The sequence below is a fragment of the Camelina sativa genome, chromosome 5 (genome assembly GCF_030686135.1).
Source record: "Camelina sativa cultivar CO46 ecotype springtype chromosome 5, ASM3068613v1".
Classification (NCBI taxonomy): Eukaryota; Viridiplantae; Streptophyta; class Magnoliopsida; order Brassicales; family Brassicaceae; genus Camelina; species Camelina sativa.
The window spans coordinates 638,870-659,116 of NC_141884.1; the positions used below are offsets into that span (position 1 = coordinate 638,870).

Below are 20,247 nucleotides of genomic sequence, written 5' to 3' on the forward strand. Positions count from 1 at the left end.
GAAGACTTACTACAAAAGTATTTTCAAATGGTGAATTAGAATTATTCTTTTATTACATACTTTGAAAATTAGTTCAGGCTTCGATTCTAAATCTCCGATTAGAAAAAATGCGTAAGCAAATTGCTGGAAGGATATAATCCCATAGTCCACCAAACTATAGTACTTAATCACAATACATATATATTGTTTATAGATTATGTAATGTAATCAATATATGTTTTAGAATGCAAATACAACAAAAAGTCAGTCACATCTAATAAAATTTTCTGATTTGTGGCATACGTATTACTAACACCCGTCCCACATCCTGAATTGTGAACGTTAGATCTGTCGCACAATCATAAGAAAATATAAGGCATAATCTGTTGCATATAATATTTTTATATTCGCCAGAGATGCACTGAAAAAACAATAATAGTGTATACTCATAATCTCATATTTTTGTGTGCATCCGCCAATGTAATTGTGCACGTTGATCATTTAAGCCCTCAAGAGAAAAGGAAAAATAAATCAATCAACCAACAGTTTGATGATAAGAAACGCGTTTGACACATTTTGACATCAAACACAGTGCATCCGCGTTCAAGCTCCATATATATAGCAAATTTACAAATAATTTTCCTATAGGATTAGGAATCACTTTAATTGTTTAAAAAATGATCAGTTCAGAAATGATAATTTATTCATCATTTTTATTTATGATCCATTAATTATTGCGATGACAGCATTTGATATGCACCCACATCATCAAACACATCAGTAACAGTTGTTCCATTTCCATGTTCACATCGACCAGAATGCGGTACATATTTAAAAGATAAGATCATATGTGTGTGTATATTATATATAGTACGTAGAGTTTTAAAGAGACTTTTTACTTACTATTTTTCACTTTGATTATTCTAATAAAATTTTAAAATTATTGATAATACTGACAATTTGTTTTTTTTTTAAAGAAAGCTTTATAAAAAGATCATACTAATTACATAAAAAGTAGTAAAAGAAATAAAAAAGGTGGAAATTATTAATCAGTAGTTAGATGATTAGTTTCGCGTTGAAATGAAACTCGACTTAACAAGTGATAGCGACGACTCTAGAAACAGCCAAAATCCGCCCTATTGCTACCTGTCGACACACAAATCGTTTAGCTCAAAATTGAATGAAAATTTTACAATAAAGCAACCCAAAGTTTTTATCTTATTATATGCTAAGGACCCCCTCGAACCAAAATAAAATAAATAACAAATTAAATATTTATACAACTAGTAACAACATAACAACAATCTCAGCCTCATCACACATATAAAGGAGATAGCCAACATCAGAATACAAAGAGATTCCAAACAAAAAAAGATCTCTGAGTAAAATTCCGATGAGATGACGGAAGGAAAAGAATATTCTCCGGCGATGATATCATCAGATCCATTCATGTCCATGAAGAAGATGAAGAAGAGCAACGTACACAACAAGAACAACCAGAGAAGGTTTAGCGACGAGCAGATCAAGTCACTGGAGATGATGTTTGAGTCTGAGACAAGACTTGAGCCAAGGAAGAAGGTTCAATTAGCTAGAGAGCTAGGGTTGCAGCCGAGGCAAGTTGCTATATGGTTTCAGAACAAGAGGGCTCGTTGGAAATCTAAGCAGCTAGAGACAGAGTACAACATTCTCAGACAAAACTACGACAACTTGGCTTCTCAGTTTGAGTCTCTCAAGAAAGAAAAGCAAGCTTTAGTCTCCGAGGTATGTTTCATAAACTCTGTCTATATATATATACATGGTTAATTAAGGAGAGTGATCAGATGATTGATGAATAAATCTATGTTTTTTTGTTTTTTTGTTTTAAGTGTGATAAAAATCTATGTCAATATGGTTACATGTTACAAACAAGAAGTGATCATGTAATAAATGATGGGCGTTAATGGTTGTATACTGCAATTAATGACTAAAAAGCTATGTTTCTGTTAATTAATTACTATAATTAAGGAATAATCATGGTGATTATAATAAGCTCTGTTTTCATGGTTTATTGAAGCAAGATATTGAGTTGTTGTTATTACCTTTATGCAGTTGCAGAGGCTAAACGAGGAGATGCTACACCAAACAAAAGAGGAAGAAAGACAGTGTTGTGGTGATCAAGCTGTGGTGGCTCTAAGCAGCACAGATCATGAATCAGAAAACGAAGAGAACCACCCAAGGTGTGAACCGGAGGAGGTTAGACCAGAGATGGAGATGTATGATGAGAAAGGTCATCATGGGGTTTTGTGTGATCATCATGATCATGATGATGAAGATGGTTATAATAGCAACATCAAGAGAGAGGAGTATTTTGGTGGGTTTGAGGAAGAACCAGATCACTTAATGAACATTGTTGAACCAGCTGATAGTTGCTTGACATCGTCTGATGATTGGAGAGGTTTCAAATCAGATACTAGTCTCTTGCACCAATCCAGCAGCAATTACCCTTGGTGGGATTTTTGGTCCTGAAACTTTAGCTCTCGAATTTTATCGGCCTGCATAGCATGAACCGAAGCCACGGATATAGAGGTGTTCAGTCCAGCAAAACGACTCGTCCACAGCGGGGATTTTGCGGGATTTTGAGCTGAATTTCATGGTTTTGTCTCTGTATAAATTGTGTTAGAAAGTCGTATATTCTCAGTTAGTCTTTGTAATTCTGTTTGTAGTAGTAGTAGTAAAGTACTCATTATGGTTTGTAGCTAAGTAGTAAGTTTAAGACTTAATAGATTTGGATGAATAAAAAATCAAAGGCATATATATATATATATATATAAAGTTATGCGCGTCAATATGTTAAGATCAGGACAAGAACTAAGTTGGTACTTGGGTTTAGTGACAAAAACAGAGCAAACAGAGCAAAGATTTAGGGCAAAATCATGAAATTCAAAGATGAAAGCAGAAATCGAAGATGATAATGGTAAAATCAGAGCAAATTGCGCATGAAATTGCATCTTTGCTCTAACTCATAACTCAATATGTGTTTGTCATTGAGAGAAGAAGTCCATGTATTTTACGAACTAGTGATATGTATTTGTTTGGGACTCAAGTTTTCGTAGCTAACGGTTATATTTAAATTTAATGACTCTGTTGTTTCCTTGTTTCACTTAGGTTCGGAAAGTTCAGAGCAAAACCGAACCTGAGGAGAACACAGCTGTTAGTCGGTTCGGGTAAAAAATTATTGTGACGGCGTGACGCTATCAAAATGTAAATTATCCTCTTGCGCCGTTGTGTCGAGCAATTTAAATACGACGCGTCTCTTAGCTACAGATCATTTGGGCTTTTTTATATTAAACACTTGTACTATATATGGGCTTTTCTTTTGCCCAAAAAAAATATATATGGGCTTTTCTAAACCAAATCAAACCTTAGACTGTAGCTCCTAAATTCGTAGTTGCAATAAAACATGTATTTATCGATTTCCATACATCGATAAATTTGTATTCTTTTTCTTCATAATTTTCCAAATCAAATCATTGTGCGTTTTTAACACTGACAGGTAAAATTCATATTAAAAGCATATAAAGGAAGAAAAAAATAAACTAATAGAAAAACATTGAAATGATAAAATGAAACTGGTCTTTAGCTAATGCACTGATGAATTAACAATATTTTTAAATTTAGATTCGATCGCAGAGTCTAAGCTAGATGAAGATTTGATTCTGATAATTTAAGTGTATTGATGGTGTCACATAGACTCAACTTCTTCTTCTTTTTCTTTTTTTTTGGTTTTAATGTTAACATAGAGACTCAACTTGCATGCAAATGAATCTCATTACTCTGAATACTTGCTGAGCAACTAGAGTTTGAATATATGTATCAAATACAACTTTTGACTGCATCGACCTTTTGTCACTTTTTTCACTATACCAAACACAATATCAATATAAAAATTTCGATTAAGTTCGGTCGTATCATGCCAAAAAAAGAACTAAAATTAAAATACCAAACACGAAATCGAACGGCAAACCAGATCATCAAAAGTATCGACATCGACTAAAACTTATTCGTAATTAGTATTGCATACTGCATACGTGGTATAATACATGTATTGATCGATATATTGCATCACTATATTAGTTAAAATTCAAAATCGGTCGTTCTAAATGCATATATTTTAGCACACACGTCGTTAATCGTATGAGTTTTTCTGCAAATGTATTGGTTGGGTGGCATAGGGACACTAAAGTGTAAACAAAGTTGACGAAAGCTGTTATTAGATTCTCTTTTAAATAGTTTACTTCGAAATATTGTATATTCGGGTCTCCATGAAAATAACATGTTGCGCCATATCTTGCATACTCTTTTTCTTTTCTTTCTTGAAAGATCTTACTTTAATTTGGTAGATTTTCGAATATCGAGCATGGACAAATGAAAAAGTCAACATCTCAAATTGTCTCGAGAGGTTTCCCATATAAAGAGAAAATTAAAGGGAGGAAAACAAGAGTCAACCCCTTTGGAGAAGTTAGACCCCATGCATGCATTCTGAAATTAGTGTTAAGATTTGGACCAGCGATCGTTGTAAGTTGTAACTTGCATTTTTATTCGAGATCATTACTCCAAAATATTTTATATGTTTCTTGAATTAATCGGTAATTTATCGATATTGTGATTATTATTATTAATTACCCTATCAGTAAGATTATTAATAAGTCAAAGTGTATCATATAGTATCGACCAAAGTTTTAATGTGATCCATATCTATCCGATCCGGACAGTATAGTGCAGTGTAGACTTTCATAATATTCTTTCGGAAAAAGTATATTATATAGTAAGATTTTAAAAAGAGGAATTTTCAATTATTACAAGAGCTTTTGACACATCGTCAACAAGATGCGACATGATTGGAGCTGTTCTGATATTCTGATTAAGATCATGGCAGCGAATCTATTCATCATTCAAATTGTTAAGCAAAAGTTGGTTAGGCAATCTATAAGATAAAATAAAAATATTGCCATCACAGAAAAGCCATCGTAGAATTTTTTTTTTTATTTTATTAAACTTGCTTATATTATATACTTCCTCATTTTCATATTTTTTTTTAAAAAAACTATTTAATGTGGTTAAAGTCCAGAGACAACAGATTGTTTTAGAAGTATGGGAGAATTAGGATTAAGGGTATAACAATAAAAAAATCAAAATTGATTTATTTGCATGTATAATATCAATGCTATTGTTGTTTGCATATATAATTGACACAAACAAAATTGCTATGGTTGGGGTGCCGGGTTGGTGACATTTGTGTTGTGTCGCGATGATTTTTTTGGTAATTCAATGCGTGCGTATTGTTTTATTGGCCGAATAAATTCCATGGATCAATAATTGATAAACATATATCTCATGGTTTGCTATTTAAGTTTTAGACGACTTTTCTAAATCTCCAAAAATATCTTGCATAGAGAATTTTAATTTCATATACATATAACCATATCTCTCTTGGTTATTCGACATCTAAGGCAAATTATGTATTACCATATCTCTCTTAGTTTATTCGATATATCTAAGGAGATTCTCGGAATAATGTTGCGAGTCCATTTGCATTCATCTGTATAAAGTACAAAGATGCTGTGATGCTGTGTACCTAGCTAGCTAAGCTACGGCAGTCCACTAAGGTACCATAGGTCCATAGGTTATATCAATGTATAATTAAATTAAATAACAAATGTAAATAAACATGCATGACAATTTTAGTTTTGTGATAAAAATTACCTTTTAAATTTCGACAAGTCCTTAACTACAGTTAGTACTGTTGGCTATATAAAGTAATTTTGCCTACAAAATACTTTTGACTATAGGTTATATTGCATGGCACAATCAAATTCGAAATAATTATTGTCATGTATGGTCAATTTTGAAATTAACACACTAACGACATTTTAGTTTGCCCCATTTATAAGGGCAAGGATCACACATTAGGCTACGTTCATATAGAGACACCCCCTTCCAAGAAATCGACGTATCGAATTAAATGTATCATCAAGTTATAGAGACACTTTTGGTTTCATATGACAATTAGCTAATACTTTCTTTAATTACATGTATCATTAAGTTTATATTGTGATGACCAAATTGTGAATAAATAGCTCTAAGCTGGGGGAAGTTGCAATCACTATCAGACTATTTATTGACCCAAGTCTCGTCTTTGGATTGATCTTCACTTATTAAAGACCACAACAGAACAAAACAAAACATATACATAAATAAGCATGACAAGAGAAGATGCATGCGAACACTTATGTACAAACATGCATAGTTTTGTAAAGTTTTTTTGTTGTTTCTTCAAAATTATGCGATTTTAACTTTTAAGATAAAAAGAGACTAAAGTTGTATTGATAATGCTAAGTTGAAGTTCGATCAACGGCCAGGCACTTCTCACTGTGAGACGTGGGAAATCTCAGACCGTTGATGTAAACCATCGACAAGAACTTGATAACCGATATTTAGGGACCATATAGATTTTGTGTTTAAGCAGATCATATGGATTGTCTGATTAGCAGTAAATAGCCATTATGCCCTTGCCTTTGAATATGTCTATGTTTAGGCGGTGGGTATTATGGTCATTTGCTCGGCAAGTATTCTACATGCGCCAAGTGTGCATATGTCAATTATACAACACTCTGAAGTTTTGACACGATTAAACGCTTTGTCCGATCCTCACATGTGTGGCGTAACGGAAAGCGAAGGATTCTGATCGGTCAAATCTGGAAACGAAATCGACGATGTAAATCAGACGGTACCGTCACTTGGGGTACACAAGACATATATAGCCAACAACAAAGATCCACCGCACTACATTTGTGTCTGACGAACATGTTTTTTTTTTGGGCCCGAACGGTCAATCTCTAGCTGAAATCCTCACCTAGGTCAAAATTCAAATAGTATAAGTTTTGTATCTTTATGCAAAAATTGTTATATGGGTTAAGTATGTAACTAAACTTTTTTTTAACAGAAAAAAGTATCTGTTTAAACTTCATTTATTTAGGTGACACATTTGTATGTTTAATCGTTGTAGTATTTCTTTTGTTAACAAGTCCGCGATCCCTATATATACATACGAGTATATAAAGAAATACCACGAATCTTCTACATCGAAAATATTTCATAGGGAATCTTTCTATTCATATAAGAATATTCTAGTTTTATAACAAAACATTTTAGCGGCAGCCGAACTATAAACTGCTCACAATAAATCATGTGGCTTTAAGAATATATAAATGGATGAAAGTAATATGTATATACTATGTGATAAGGTGACCTTAAACTAATGATGTATAGTGATTTACATATATATATCAAATGTATGGTGGTTGATATTTTATACATGTAATTATAATTAGTAACTGTTTTAGCTAAATAAACAGCTAGAAGTTGAACAAACTGTACATAGCTGTCATAGCGTCATGTAACACATATAGGGAGGTTGCTAAATTAATGTTAAGTTTAATTTGTCTCGTGGATAAGTAGCAAGTACAACCGTATACGCTATTATCTGTTTAAAATCATTTTTAACTTTTTTAAACCACGGTTGATTATAATGTCCTTTTGTCATATAATATAAGAGCATGTTGGGTTATCATATTAGAGAAACCAAATTAAAAAACTAGTGCAAATGCACATGTGAACAAGGCATTGGACAACTCCTTAATCGATCCCACGTCCGTGATTAAATAAAAATAAGAAACGTATTAAGAATTAGAAAGTGTCAAGCGGTTATAAGTTATAACTCTTGAATCCTGACTGATTATATCAAGAACTAGTCAAATATTATTATAATGAAAAATCAAATCCATCGATTATAATACACTGCGCACGCATTCGCATTTTTTATTTATTTATTAGATACAGTTAAGATCAAATTGTGGATTCGTCTATAGTCTAATATAAAAACCTAAGTCGTCACAAAAACGTAAATAGATTTTTCGATTGGATACTATTTTAAAATGGTACTTATATGTCAGTAAAATCATTTTCTTTTATAGCTTGAGTTTCGAGTTTAGTACATTTTTATGAATTATGTTTAGTACTTTAGGCTTTTTTTACCGTAAGAGATTGAACATGTGCCCAACAATAGGAGTATGACGTCTTAAGAAGGAGAATATATCCCTTGGGATTGGAGAGCTTTAAGACGCACGCGCCAACGTATGACGGCGCTAAACCGTTAAATTTTCAAGTATTTGCTTGCTTTGTAACGTACTTAAAATTTTTGTAAATCAGTTAGTTGGTTTTGAACTTTTGAGAATTACAATAGTAAAAATTCGGGAATTAAATACAATATATATATATATGTGTATTATATAGAAGAAAACTATGAAATGTTGTTTTTGATAAACCCATTGTAAAAAAAAAAATTTGTCAAACACCCATTGTAAAAGTTATTAGATATATATATATATATATATATATATATATATATAAACAGATAGATAAAGGATTATAGATAAGTGAGGTCAACTGGATTACCAATTAACAGATAAAATTCATTTTAATACAAACAGACTCCATGATTTATGTTTGATTCAACGGTTATGATGATAATTAAGTAGCGTTTACAATTAGTTAATTGATGTAACCATCACAGTACACCTATTTTATTATTTATTTACTTTATAATTAATAAGATTCATACTTTCTTTGACTTAAGCCACCACCTGTTACAACTCCATTTTGTAATAATACGCACTATTAATATTACAATTATTCGTTACATTCTGGAATCCATTTAAACGATTACATTCAAAGTGGTCTTGCTTTTTTTTTTTTTAAACACCTTTAGTTTGATGTTAATATTTGTCAAATAGATCGGTGAACAAGACTCTTCTGCACTGCAATCATCTTTTTCTTGTGGCTGAACGGTCTTGCTTTAATTTTCCTTTAAACAACAAATAAAAACACAAGAATCAAATCTACAAGCACTATCGATTTTTCAATTATAAGATATCAATCCAAAAAGATTCAAAATCAACGTCGATCGATCTCATGGAATCGAGCTTAGCAACTATAATTTATCTAGGGAAGTTACATTTACTTATTTTATGTACCCTTTTTACCAATATTGAGGTGTCCAATATCTGCAACTTACGTTATTAAAGTGAGTTGACTTCGCATTGCTATATACTCTCCATATACATGTGAAACATCAGATCTTATATAAAATTATACTTACTTCTCCGAAAACATAACTACTAGAATATTAGCTAAAGCGAATCGAATGAAATGAAAAAAGATATACAGTATGTCGAACAATGAACAAATTACACAAATTATTTAAAAAACATCCTTTAAAATTATATACTAAATGGACATATATACTTAAAAAAAAATGTATCCAGAGGAGTCCTCAGAATGCCTATATAAATACCAAAGCTATCTGTTAATCTTTAACCCCACAGCCCAAAAGACACTCTCCTTTAGTTTTCTCCTCTCTCTCTCTCTCTCTCTTCACTTACTTTGCTTTTGATCCACCATGGCTACTAAACTCGAAAGCTCCTTGATCTTTGCCCTCTTGTCCAAATGCAGCGTACTAAGCCAAACCAACCTCGCTTTCTCTCTTCTCGCCGTCACAATCATCTGGCTCGCCATATCACTCTTCTTCTGGACCTATCCCGGAGGACCTGCTTGGGGTAAATACCTCTTCCGCCGGTTAGCATCCGGTTCACACAAAACCGGTAACGTTATTCCCGGTCCAAGAGGCTTCCCTCTTTTTGGAAGCATGTCACTCATGTCAAGCACTCTAGCTCACCGTCGAATCGCTGATGCTGCTGAGAAATTCGGAGCCAAACGGCTCATGGCTTTCAGCTTAGGCGAGACTCGTGTGATCGTCACTTGCAACCCCGACGTCGCCAAAGAGATTCTCAACAGTCCGGTTTTCGCTGACCGGCCGGTTAAAGAATCGGCTTACTCTCTGATGTTTAACAGAGCAATTGGTTTTGCACCGCACGGTGTTTACTGGCGAACGCTTCGCCGTATCGCTTCGAACCATCTCTTCAGTCCTAAACAAATCAGACGTGCCGAGACGCAACGGCGCGTGATCTCTAGCCAGATGGTTGAGTTTCTTGAAAAACAGAGTAGTAGTGACAACGGACTCTGTTTTGTTCGTGAGTTGCTTAAAACGGCGTCGCTCAACAACATGATGTGCTCTGTTTTCGGACAAGAGTACGAGCTAAAACAAGACCATGTTGAGTTACGTGAATTGGTCGAAGAAGGTTATGATCTACTCGGAACATTGAACTGGACCGATCACCTTCCTTGGTTATCCGAGTTTGATCCTCAGAGTATCCGGTCTAGATGTTCCACACTCGTACCGAAGGTTAACCGGTTTGTATCCCGGATCATATCCGAACACCGTAATCAAACCGGTGATTCTCCTCGTGATTTCGTCGACGTTTTGCTCTCCCTCCATGGTTCGGATCAACTATCCGACCCTGACATAATCGCCGTTCTTTGGGTATGCATACCATATTTATTTAATTAAAATTTTCAAAACTATATAATATTTGCCAAAATTTTAATTATAACATGAAATTTGAGAGTGAATATGACGTTTGACATCAAATTAGTAAATTTTATATTTATTAACAGATTCTATAAAAAGTAACAAGTACACTAAAAAAAAATATCGCATTTGTTTTTTTGTTACAGGAGATGATATTCAGAGGAACAGACACGGTTGCGGTTTTAATCGAGTGGATTCTGGCTAGGATGGTCCTTCATCCAGAAATTCAATCGACGGTACAGGATGAGCTAGATCAAGTGGTCGGAAAATCAAGAGCCGTAGATGAATCTGACTTGGCTTCACTTCCGTATCTGACGGCTGTGGTGAAAGAAGTGCTGAGGCTTCACCCTCCAGGCCCACTTCTATCATGGGCCCGTTTGGCCATAACTGACACGATCGTTGATGGTCGTCTCGTTCCGGCAGGGACCACAGCAATGGTGAACATGTGGGCCGTATCGCATGATCCACACGTGTGGGTTGATCCTTTGGAGTTTAAACCCGAGAGGTTCGTGGCAAAAGAAGGTGAGGCGGAGTTTTCGGTTCTCGGGTCCGATTTGAGGCTTGCACCGTTCGGGTCGGGTCGTCGGATCTGTCCGGGGAAGAATCTTGGTTTGACTACCGTTACGTTTTGGACCGCGACGTTGTTGCATGAGTTTCAATGGGGGCCGTCGGATGTGAACGGGGTTGACTTATCTGAAAAACTGAGGCTTTCGTGTGAGATGGCTAGTCCTCTTGCTGCTAAAGTGTGCCGTAGGCGCAGTTAAAAAAAAAAATGCGTATAAGAAAGTTAAAAAGACTGGAGACACATTATATTAAGCAGCTTTTTATTCGTTTTATTAGAACTAACTTTCTTTTTGCCTTTGTGCTTGTGTGTGTGTAAGGTGTTGTGAGTCTGAGAGGAGAGTGATGTGTTTGTTGTAGGGTTTGTACATACATGAAAGAAAACAAGTAATCTTTATTTATATTTACACCATAATGCGTATTTTAGTTAATTTCAGACATATTTGATGTTGTTAGCTCACGAACTGGGCGTGCAATTTGATTACTTCCCAACTAAAAATTCGTAGGTTTGATATTTATAACATTTTTATAAACAATAGAATGAATTCTTCTAATAAAGATTGCAACTGGATATTAAATTATAAAATCAATATCAAGAGATCTTGGTGAACGATCTTTGCAAGTCCACAAAACATTCTTAAATTATTATTATAACAATCACTTGTTCAATACTAAGTTGCATAAAAACATGAATTTTTTAATTTGTTTTATCAAAACACAGTTCACGCTTTATTTTTTAAAAGATAAAACTACAATAGCTAGCTTTCTTGGTATCAAAACTTAACTTAAAGAATAACATTTTCATATATTCGTATATGAAAATAGTGTACTAATTCACATTCTAACATTCAACGAATAAATTTCTAAATATCCTCGAATAGGAAAATTAAAATCCAACATTCTTTCGTTTGCTCGTGTCCTTGCCCTTTTTGTATTGGACATCTTGAGTTGTGTCTTTAAAGTGGCAAAATATAACCGACAGTATAAAGGTTGAAAATTAAACATGTGCAGAGTTTTTGCTAAAAATAACAAAGGTGTTTGCTTGTTTTCATATAAACATTTGTTCATCCTTTTTTTTTTTGGTAGGAAACAGGGGAAAAACTCCCCTGATTTATTCAAATTAAAAAATAAACTACAACCGCACAGTACGTGGTAACACAGACCCTTTCCCATCATCCACCAAAACAGGCCGGACCAGGTCAGGACAAAACTCTAAAAAACAAAAACCCAACTCTAAAGAAAACGCATAGTTAGCTAACCCATCTGCTAGACGGTTAGCCTCCCTATACACGTGTGTAATCCGGACTAGCCAGTCCCTCACAATAAAGCCATGGCACAGCTGCACCAGGAACGACAGCGGATGAGCCTCGCTTAACCCTGTCCGAAGAAAACCTACGACCAACTCCGAGTCCACCTCCAACTCCAACTCAACCCTCCAACTCAACTCAACATTTGTTCATCCTTTGAAATTGAAATTTGTACATATGACATGCTTTAAAAACAGTAACAGGTTAAGTAAAGTAACCGTTGTAGTTTTGTGGGTAAAAGTTGTAATTGTTATTTACTGTTGTAAACGGTAACGGGTAAAATAACCGTTGTAACTTTGTGGGACAGTGGGAGCGCCCGCCCAAGTATAAAAAGTCAAACTCATCGAAAAGAGGAAACAATTTAAACCAAACCTAAAAATTTCCTTTTTTGTTATTTAAAAAAGAACCCCTAATCTTTTTGCTTATAAGCATCTCTTCAAAATATCAGAATGCTCTGTATTCTTCTTCTCCTTCGAGAAACGAAAACCAAAAAAACCCAAAAATCCTTTCATCTCCCCTTCTCCTACATAATGCAATTTTCTTCTCGTATACTCTCGATCTCTGATGATGATGATATTGGTAGATCTCTGCAACAAAAACTTGTCATCCGTAAGGTTTGATTGATCTCCATCCTCTGTCTTGAATTAATCCACATAGATATCATCAGTATGTCTCTTCCCTAATTATATTATATCTCACCGCAGGGCAAAAGCAAGGAGAAGATAGGAAGAGATCGAGAAAGTGGAAAGCGAAGCAGCGCGCCAAGTAGGTTCCATCATTCATTCGCCTGAGAGAATGAGAATCTGACTGATTTTCGTCGACAAGGCTATCTGTTGTGAGTTGTGTGTGACACGTAACCAACACAGCGGTGCAGACGAGGCTCGTATCTGGGCTTTGGATATGGGCTACTCGCTTCAACAGTCCAACAAGGTATTATTTTGATATTCTTTCTTTTAAAAGAAAATAATTATTATGTTTTTCTCCTGATTTAAAACTATGTATAAAACTATATTTTTGAAAAATAAGCTTTTAATTAATTATTTTAATTTCATAAAAGATTTTAAGTAAACAAAATGTTTTTAAAATATTTTCAAATAATTTTTAAGTGTTAAATTTAAAACGTTGATTGCAAACCGAACTTAGGCATCCAGTCCGAAGAGTTTTCTTTGGTCCGTTAGTTTGGTGTTATAAGTTCAACATGTTTTTACGTAATATAAATTTAACACTTAAGAGTTATTTGATTTTTTTTCTTTTACAAAATAATGTTTTAAAATGAATGTTTTCTGATCAAAAATTTTAATCAAACAATTTTTTTTTTAAAATATCCAAATATTTAAGTGTTAAATTTTAAAACGTTGATTGCAAACCGAGCTTAAGCATCCAGTCCGAAGAGTTTTCTTTGGTCCGTCAGTTTGGTGTTATAAGTTCAACATGTTTTCACATAATATAAATTTAACACTTAAGAGTTATTTGATTTTTTTTCTTTTACAAAATAATATTTTAAAATGAATGTTTTTTGATCAAAAATTTTAGTTAAACAAAATGTTTTTAAAATATCCAAATAACTTTGAAGTGTTAAATTTTAAAACGTTGATTGCAAACCGAGCTTAGGCATCCAGTCCGAAGAGTTTTCTTTTTGGTCCGTCAGTTTGGTGTTATAAGTTCAACATGTTTTCACGTAATATAAATTTAACATTTTAGAGTTATTTGATTTTTTTTCTTTTACAAAATAATGTTTTATGATCAAAATTTTTAATTAAACAAAATGTTTTTTAAATATCTAAATAACTTTGAAGTGTTAAATTTTAAAACGTCGATTGCAAACCGAGCTTAGGCATCCAGTCCGAAGAGTTTTCTTTGGTCCGTCAGTTTGGTGTTATAAGTTCAACATGTTTTCACGTAATATAAATTTAAACACTTAAGAGTTATTTGATTTTTTTTTCTTTTACAAAATAATATTTTAAAATGAATGTTTTTTGATCAAAAATTTTAGTTAAACAAAATATTTTTAAAATATCCAAATAACTTTTAAGTGTTAAATTTTAAAACGTTGATTGCAAACCGAGCTTAGGCATCCAGTCCGAAGAGTTTTCTTTTTTGTCGTCAGTTTGGTGTTATAAGTTCAACATGTTTTCACGTAATATAAATTTAACATTTAAGAGTTATTTGATTTTTTTTCTTTTACAAAATAATGTTTTATGATCAAAAATTTTAATTAAACAAAATATTTTTTAAATATCCAAATAACTTTGAAGTGTTAAATTTTAAAACGTCGATTGCAAACCGAGCTTAGGCATCCAGTCCGAAGAGTTTTCTTTGGTCCGTCAGTTTGGTGTTATAAGTTCAACATGTTTTCACGTAATATAAATTTTCTCACTTAAGAGTTATTTGATTTTTTTTATTTACAAAATAATGTTTTATGATCAAAATTTTTAGTTAAACAAAATGTTTTTTAAATATCCAAATAACTTTGAAGTGTTAAATTTTAAAACGTTGATTGCAAACCGAGCTTAGGCATCCAGTCCGAAGAGTTTTTCTTTGGTCCGTCAATTTGGTGTTATAATAAGTTTAACATGTTTTCACGTAATATAAATTTAACACTTAAGAGTTATTTGATTTTTTTCTTTTACAAAATAATGTTTTATGATCAAAATTTTTAATTAAACAAAATGTTTTTTAAATATCCAAATAATTTTGAAGTGTTAAATTTTAAAACGTTGATTGTAAACCGAGCTTAGGCATCCAGTCCGAAGAATTTTCTTTGGTCCGTCAGTTTGGTGTTATAAGTTCAACATGTTTTCACGTAATATAAATTTAACACTTAAGAGAGGAAGTGTCTTTAGTCAAGTGGTTACAGCACCACCTCTGCAACCGATCCTACCGGAATTCGACTCCACTAAGTCGCGTTACCCCGCGTTGTAGGGATTGACTATGAATCGGGCCTTGTCGATTAAATGATGACAAAAAAAATTTAACACTTAAGAGTTATTTGATTTTTTTTGTTTTACAAAATAATGTTTTAAAATAAATGTTTTCGATAAAAAAAACAAAATTTTTTAAAAATATATAAATAACTTTTAAAGTGTTAAATTTTCAAGTTTTGATTGCAAACCGAGGTTAGACATATAGTCTGAAGAGTTTCCTTTAGTCCCGTCAGTTTGTTGTTATTGTTCAACATGTTTTTTTATTCTGTAACTAAAGCTTTTAAATAAACAAGAAAAAAAAAATCAACATATTTTAAGCATATATATTATGTTAGTTTAGTGTTATAAGTTCAACATGTAATATAAATTTGATACTTTAGAATTCTTTGAGTTTTTTGTATATTTAAAATATAATGTTTTAATAAATAAAACATTTTTGACAACTAAAGCTTATTAAAATTTTAACACTGTATCATTTAAGTCTTAGTCCCATTATTAGTTTATTGTTCTAATAATAATAATCAATGACAATAACCAAAATAATTGCTATAAGAAACTCATTAAAAATTTTGACAACTAAAAAGCTCATAAAAATTTAAGTCTTAGTTTTGTCATTTGTGATAAGAATATAAGATTAGTTTATCGTTCTAATAATAATCAATGACAATAACCAAAATAATTGCTATAAGAAACTGGCATATATCAAAGTGCCTATTGGTTCCAGACTCCAGTAACATAGCATAAATAATAAATAAGACATAATATAATCAAATTTCTTAAATCATGGGCTTTTTTAACTTCACATAAGAAGCCCGTTATTTCGAACACACAAAAAAACCAAGAACAACAGTAAGAAACTCTGTGATCGATCTTTTTCATCATAATTTTGGGGTTACTTGTTGTTGTTGTAGAATCTGAGAGCAAAGGCAACACCGAGAATAAAGAGAGGAATCAAGTAAACGAGCAGCTTGTTTCCAGGTTCTTCTTTAGTTGTTTCCGTCGTCGTAGACTTCTCCTTCTTCTCCCACGGCGGAATATACTTCTTCGTCACCGGAACCGTTGACTGGTCAACGTCACCGATACAATACTTCTTCATTTGCTCCTTGGCGTCATCGCTATGATTCACATCTTCGAAGTCGGTCGACGCGTCTTTTCCTTTATATATTGCAAACCGATAAATTAAAGATTGATCAAACCGGATTATTAAACCAAGTAACCAACTCGTAATTATTGTACGTACCGGTGACGGCGAGGAGAACATTATCACCGCCGGGATGTTCGTCCATGAAGGTACTGATGTCATAGACCTGTGGATTCACACTACTAGTCTTAGAAACAGAGTAGAGAGTCATTAGTTTTGATTAGAGAGAGTGTTATATAAAAAAAAAGAATAATGAAGGGACCTTTCCATGGATGAGAATCCAACAATCGTTCTTGCACTTATGTTTACATACGTCATGAAACGAAATAAGATTCGCCATTTGATTTTTAGCTCTTCAAAAGGAATTGTAAACCTGAAACAGAGAAGTTTATATATAGAGGCTTTCAAATAACAATTTCTATTTGACCAGTTTCGTTTTTTGTTGGTTGAAGTTTTAATATTCTCCAAAGTGAAATAAGAAAAAAGAGTAAAAAAGGGTACCTACCATAGTAAAACGTGAAGAATATGGAGTTTGTATGTTAAATTGGTAGCTGAGATGCCTCTAATTGGTCAGCAACCTCAGGTTGGTGAAGCTCTTTTTCACGTTTTAGTTTTTTTTTCCTTTCAAAATAAAAAGAAGTCAAGCCTATTTTCTAAGAAGCCTCAAAACTACTTTTCTCATTATTCGGCGGCCCAATAACGCAAAAGGGCTTTCTGATTTCGATACGTTGATTAGTTTTTTATTAGTCAAAAGACTCAAAACACTTAAGTTGACCAAATTCGCATAATGAAAAATTGAAAACTGACAAATCTAGCAATTTGGGTAAAAGTGGGGTGGCTTTACCCGAGCTAGTATCTAAGCTAGCGCCTAACACAATTAAAATACGGAATCTTATCATAGATTTCACAATCAACGGTTCTATTTAAACAGAAACTTTTGAAAACGATACACTAGATACATCTTAAAAAAAACACATGACAAATAGTAATTACAAAAACAAAATATGCATATTGAAATTGAACAATAATAGCAACTTAGTAATTGTTTGTAATAAAACAGCATAAAAAGCATACTACTTAACAATCTTAACAATATACCAAACACATTCTGAAATAACAAAAAACAAAATCACATATAATATAGAAAACCAATGGATCCAATGACGATTGCTCTTGTACGACATCGCTCTAAGCCTTCTAGGCCATGCAATCTGTTCCACAAAGCAGATGAGTAAAGTGATAATCATCATATTGAACACCTAATATATAAAATCATATTGAAAAAGACGGACCTTGAATGTTAAGAAGATAACGTGACTCGAGAGCTTCACATTTTTGAGTTGGCTTGTATGGAGGGACGTCTTTCTTAAAACCCTTAGTCGCATCTATATCCGGATGGATCTTCTTCTTCAACATTCTCTTAATCATCTACAGTAATACATATATACACATGTATGATGTTATACTTGTGCTAATTGAATGAATTGTTTACCCACATATGAGTACACTTATGAAGCAACAAAAGTGATGCTAATTATAACAGACATGCAACATTTTGTAGAGCCTGACGTGACGTCATTTCGCTGGAATTATAGAGGCACATGTAACATGTTCATATGCTATATCGTCGTCAAATGTATTAAAAATAAAATTAATTACCTGATGCATTCTCTTGATTGGAGGCAAATCTTTTTCTTTATCTTTCGACTTTGACATGACCAGCTTCTTTTTAACAAGGGAGAACTTCCTACTTAGCTTTGACCCGTTTTGTTTAGGATATTTAACCTCATCGTCGACAAGATTAGGGTTCTTGGATTTCTTGCCTTCCCCCTTGTCATCGTCTTTGTCTCTATCCTCCATGAATAGCTCCGCAAGTGTTGTCCTCTTCTTCTGTGGGACTATCTCGGCTTCGACCGCCACCGCTACAACTGGCGTTTCAGTGGTTTTGATCGAGCCAAAGTGATCAGTATCCAATAGCTGTACAGATTATAATTAATACCATAAATCTCAAGGAAATCAATCTTAAGAAGGTGTAATGGTCTGTATCTTTTTTTCTACAAAAACGTACGTAAACACACAAACAATTGAGACATGCGTGTCTACGTAATCCCATTCCTATTGGTAAAGGGACTCCAGGATAAAAATGTACGCAATATAATTTAATTATCAGTACTACGTACGTACCTCAATTACATCTTCATGATGATCATAAAACTTATTGTCATCGGAGATAAGAGGATCCACTTCCTGGTCGACGTTCTTGATGATGCTACCATCGATTACGACATAGTCGAGATCCACACTCCCACATTCATCATCATCTTTTTCATCTTCTTCTTGAAAGTTTAAGGTGTCGAAACCAAATGTGCCGATGGTGAGAACTCCATCGAACCAATTATCAAGAGCATCCACTAACCCAACTTGATCCAATATAGCTTTCGTGTTCTTCTCTATCTCACTAGTTCCTTCACTTCTCTTATTCTTCTCGTTTTTCGTCACACCGTCTATTTCTTTCACCACATGAAAAACATATATACAAGTATCGATTTAGATATAGGTTGGACAAAATGTATGCTATTTTTAACAAGGATACGTTTAATATAAAACTATATATTATTAAACAGGGAATCACATGATTTTATATAACTATAAAAAGTAAAACTACTATTCAGTTTAACACAATATTTTAATAAAGCAAATACTTATTAAAAAACAAAAGGCTAACCTTTGATGACATTGTGGTGCAGCTTTCTTTGCACCCAGTTAAAGATCTTCGGAAAATCCCAGAAAACAAATCAAGATTTATAAGTTCCGAGCTATCTATAAAAAAAGAGATCAAAGCAAAAAAAAAAATCGAACGATTTAAATATATAACAGCAATATTTACGTACCGTCATAGTTTTCTAGCTCTTCTTTATCAGTAGAAAGAGTGAAAGGTCTCTCACAAGCAAAAGAATAATGTGAAATGAGAAATTTATCAAGACACTAAATAAGAGTCTTGCAGCTTCTGACACATGTCAACTAGAGATAGAGTGGGTTAGTTAGGTCTGACTTTTGGGAGGCAATGCCAATAAGTAGGTGCCACATGTCAGTGATGTTGTGCTTATCTGGTCGTCACACTATTCCTTGTCCCCTCCCTCGATTATTAAGAAATTAACTTTTTGACCCGATTACTTATTTTATAATCAAAGTTTGACCTAATAATTTTAATCATTTGCAATGTTGCCTCCATCTTTCCGTGGTTCATTTCTTGTAATCTTGTTGGTAGACTTCTGTTGCTTTCAGTAGTACTGTACCATTGGATTAGACATCGAAGGTAGAATTCGTTGCATTAAAGCGATAGTTTTTGGTTTCAATCAATTTTTTAAAAAGATTGTTACAGCAGCTTTGGATTCCCTCATCTAGGAAGTTCCAAATCTAATGGAAGCAATTTAGTCACTGTGGTCATTATAATATAAATGTCGCGGAATGTCGTCGCAGATCGTTCCTTCACTATCAACATAATGTATTTAAACTCTAGCTATCAAAAGTTTACGTAAGTTTTATCTTCAAAATTGAAAACATCTATGCCATTTTCTTGAGAGCAACACTTGCTATGCTTAACTTATTGACAACATTAAGCATTCCAAATTACATCGCCTTTCAGTTAATTACCACTTGTAATGGATCAATTGCGCCAAAATATATATTGATTCACTTTTGTGAACAATTAAACTTCTCTAATTAAGAAAGGTCGTCGGATACCTATTGAATCCTCAAAGACAGAATAAATTAGAAGGACTGTTGCATAATGCATGCACATGCAAAGTA

The 20,247-nt window shown here is 33.3% G+C and overlaps 4 protein-coding genes across 5 annotated transcripts; 2 read left to right on the forward strand and 2 right to left on the reverse strand.

The window, feature by feature from the left end:
• Positions 1–1,137: 1,137 nt before the first annotated feature.
• LOC104784641 (homeobox-leucine zipper protein ATHB-7) lies at positions 1,138–3,431 on the forward strand. Its single transcript, XM_010509683.3, has 2 exons — positions 1,138–1,740; positions 2,068–3,431. The coding sequence occupies exons 1-2, from the start codon at positions 1,378–1,380 to the stop codon at positions 2,482–2,484; spliced, it is 780 nt and encodes a 259-aa protein (XP_010507985.1). The 5' UTR covers positions 1,138–1,377; the 3' UTR covers positions 2,485–3,431.
• A 5,810-nt stretch (positions 3,432–9,241) lies between these two features.
• LOC104784642 (cytochrome P450 78A6) lies at positions 9,242–11,477 on the forward strand. The gene is made up of 2 exons (XM_010509684.3): positions 9,242–10,456; positions 10,651–11,477. The coding sequence occupies exons 1-2, from the start codon at positions 9,476–9,478 to the stop codon at positions 11,266–11,268; spliced, it is 1,599 nt and encodes a 532-aa protein (XP_010507986.1). The 5' UTR covers positions 9,242–9,475; the 3' UTR covers positions 11,269–11,477.
• Positions 11,478–15,957: 4,480 nt separating this feature from the next.
• On the reverse strand, positions 15,958–16,975 carry LOC104784643 (cytochrome B5). The gene is made up of 3 exons (XM_010509685.3): positions 16,700–16,975; positions 16,537–16,603; positions 15,958–16,451 (listed from the first exon to the last, which is right to left on the reverse strand). The coding sequence occupies exons 1-3, from the start codon at positions 16,775–16,777 to the stop codon at positions 16,189–16,191; spliced, it is 408 nt and encodes a 135-aa protein (XP_010507987.1). The 5' UTR covers positions 16,778–16,975; the 3' UTR covers positions 15,958–16,188.
• Positions 16,976–17,372: 397 nt separating this feature from the next.
• LOC104784645 (protein TILLER ANGLE CONTROL 1-like) lies at positions 17,373–19,658 on the reverse strand. Of its 2 annotated transcripts, none has more exons than XM_010509686.2 (6): positions 19,329–19,658; positions 19,163–19,208; positions 18,622–18,947; positions 18,097–18,414; positions 17,730–17,865; positions 17,373–17,648 (listed from the first exon to the last, which is right to left on the reverse strand). In XM_010509686.2, exons 1-6 carry the CDS (start codon positions 19,332–19,334, stop codon positions 17,635–17,637), a joined length of 846 nt encoding a protein of 281 aa, XP_010507988.1. In that variant the 5' UTR covers positions 19,335–19,658; the 3' UTR covers positions 17,373–17,634. The 2 variants fall into 2 exon arrangements, with proteins under 2 accessions (XP_010507988.1, XP_010507989.1); XM_010509687.2 differs by having other exon boundaries at positions 18,622–18,941; positions 19,329–19,581.
• Between the last annotated feature and the right edge of the window lie 589 nt (positions 19,659–20,247).

Bases quoted from the DNA above. Each gene is read 5' to 3' on its own strand.
- LOC104784642 (XM_010509684.3), top strand. From the start codon at position 9,476: ATGGCTACTAAACTCGAAAGCTCCTTGATCTTTGCCCTCTTGTCCAAA. The intron at 10,457-10,650 runs GTATGCATACCA...TTTTTGTTACAG, and splicing joins ACATAATCGCCGTTCTTTGG to GAGATGATATTCAGAGGAAC.
- LOC104784643 (XM_010509685.3), bottom strand. From the start codon at position 16,777: ATGGCGAATCTTATTTCGTTTCATGACGTATGTAAACATAAGTGCAAG. The intron at 16,604-16,699 runs GTCCCTTCATTA...GTGAATCCACAG, and splicing joins GGATTCTCATCCATGGAAAG to GTCTATGACATCAGTACCTT. The intron at 16,452-16,536 runs GTACGTACAATA...CAATATATAAAG, and splicing joins TGTTCTCCTCGCCGTCACCG to GAAAAGACGCGTCGACCGAC.
- LOC104784645 (XM_010509686.2), bottom strand. The intron at 18,948-19,162 runs GTTAGCCTTTTG...ATGTGGTGAAAG, and splicing joins GCACCACAATGTCATCAAAG to AAATAGACGGTGTGACGAAA. The intron at 17,866-18,096 runs GTAATTAATTTT...GTATTACTGTAG, and splicing joins CAATCAAGAGAATGCATCAG to ATGATTAAGAGAATGTTGAA.
- LOC104784641 (XM_010509683.3), top strand. From the start codon at position 1,378: ATGACGGAAGGAAAAGAATATTCTCCGGCGATGATATCATCAGATCCA. The intron at 1,741-2,067 runs GTATGTTTCATA...ACCTTTATGCAG, and splicing joins AGCAAGCTTTAGTCTCCGAG to TTGCAGAGGCTAAACGAGGA.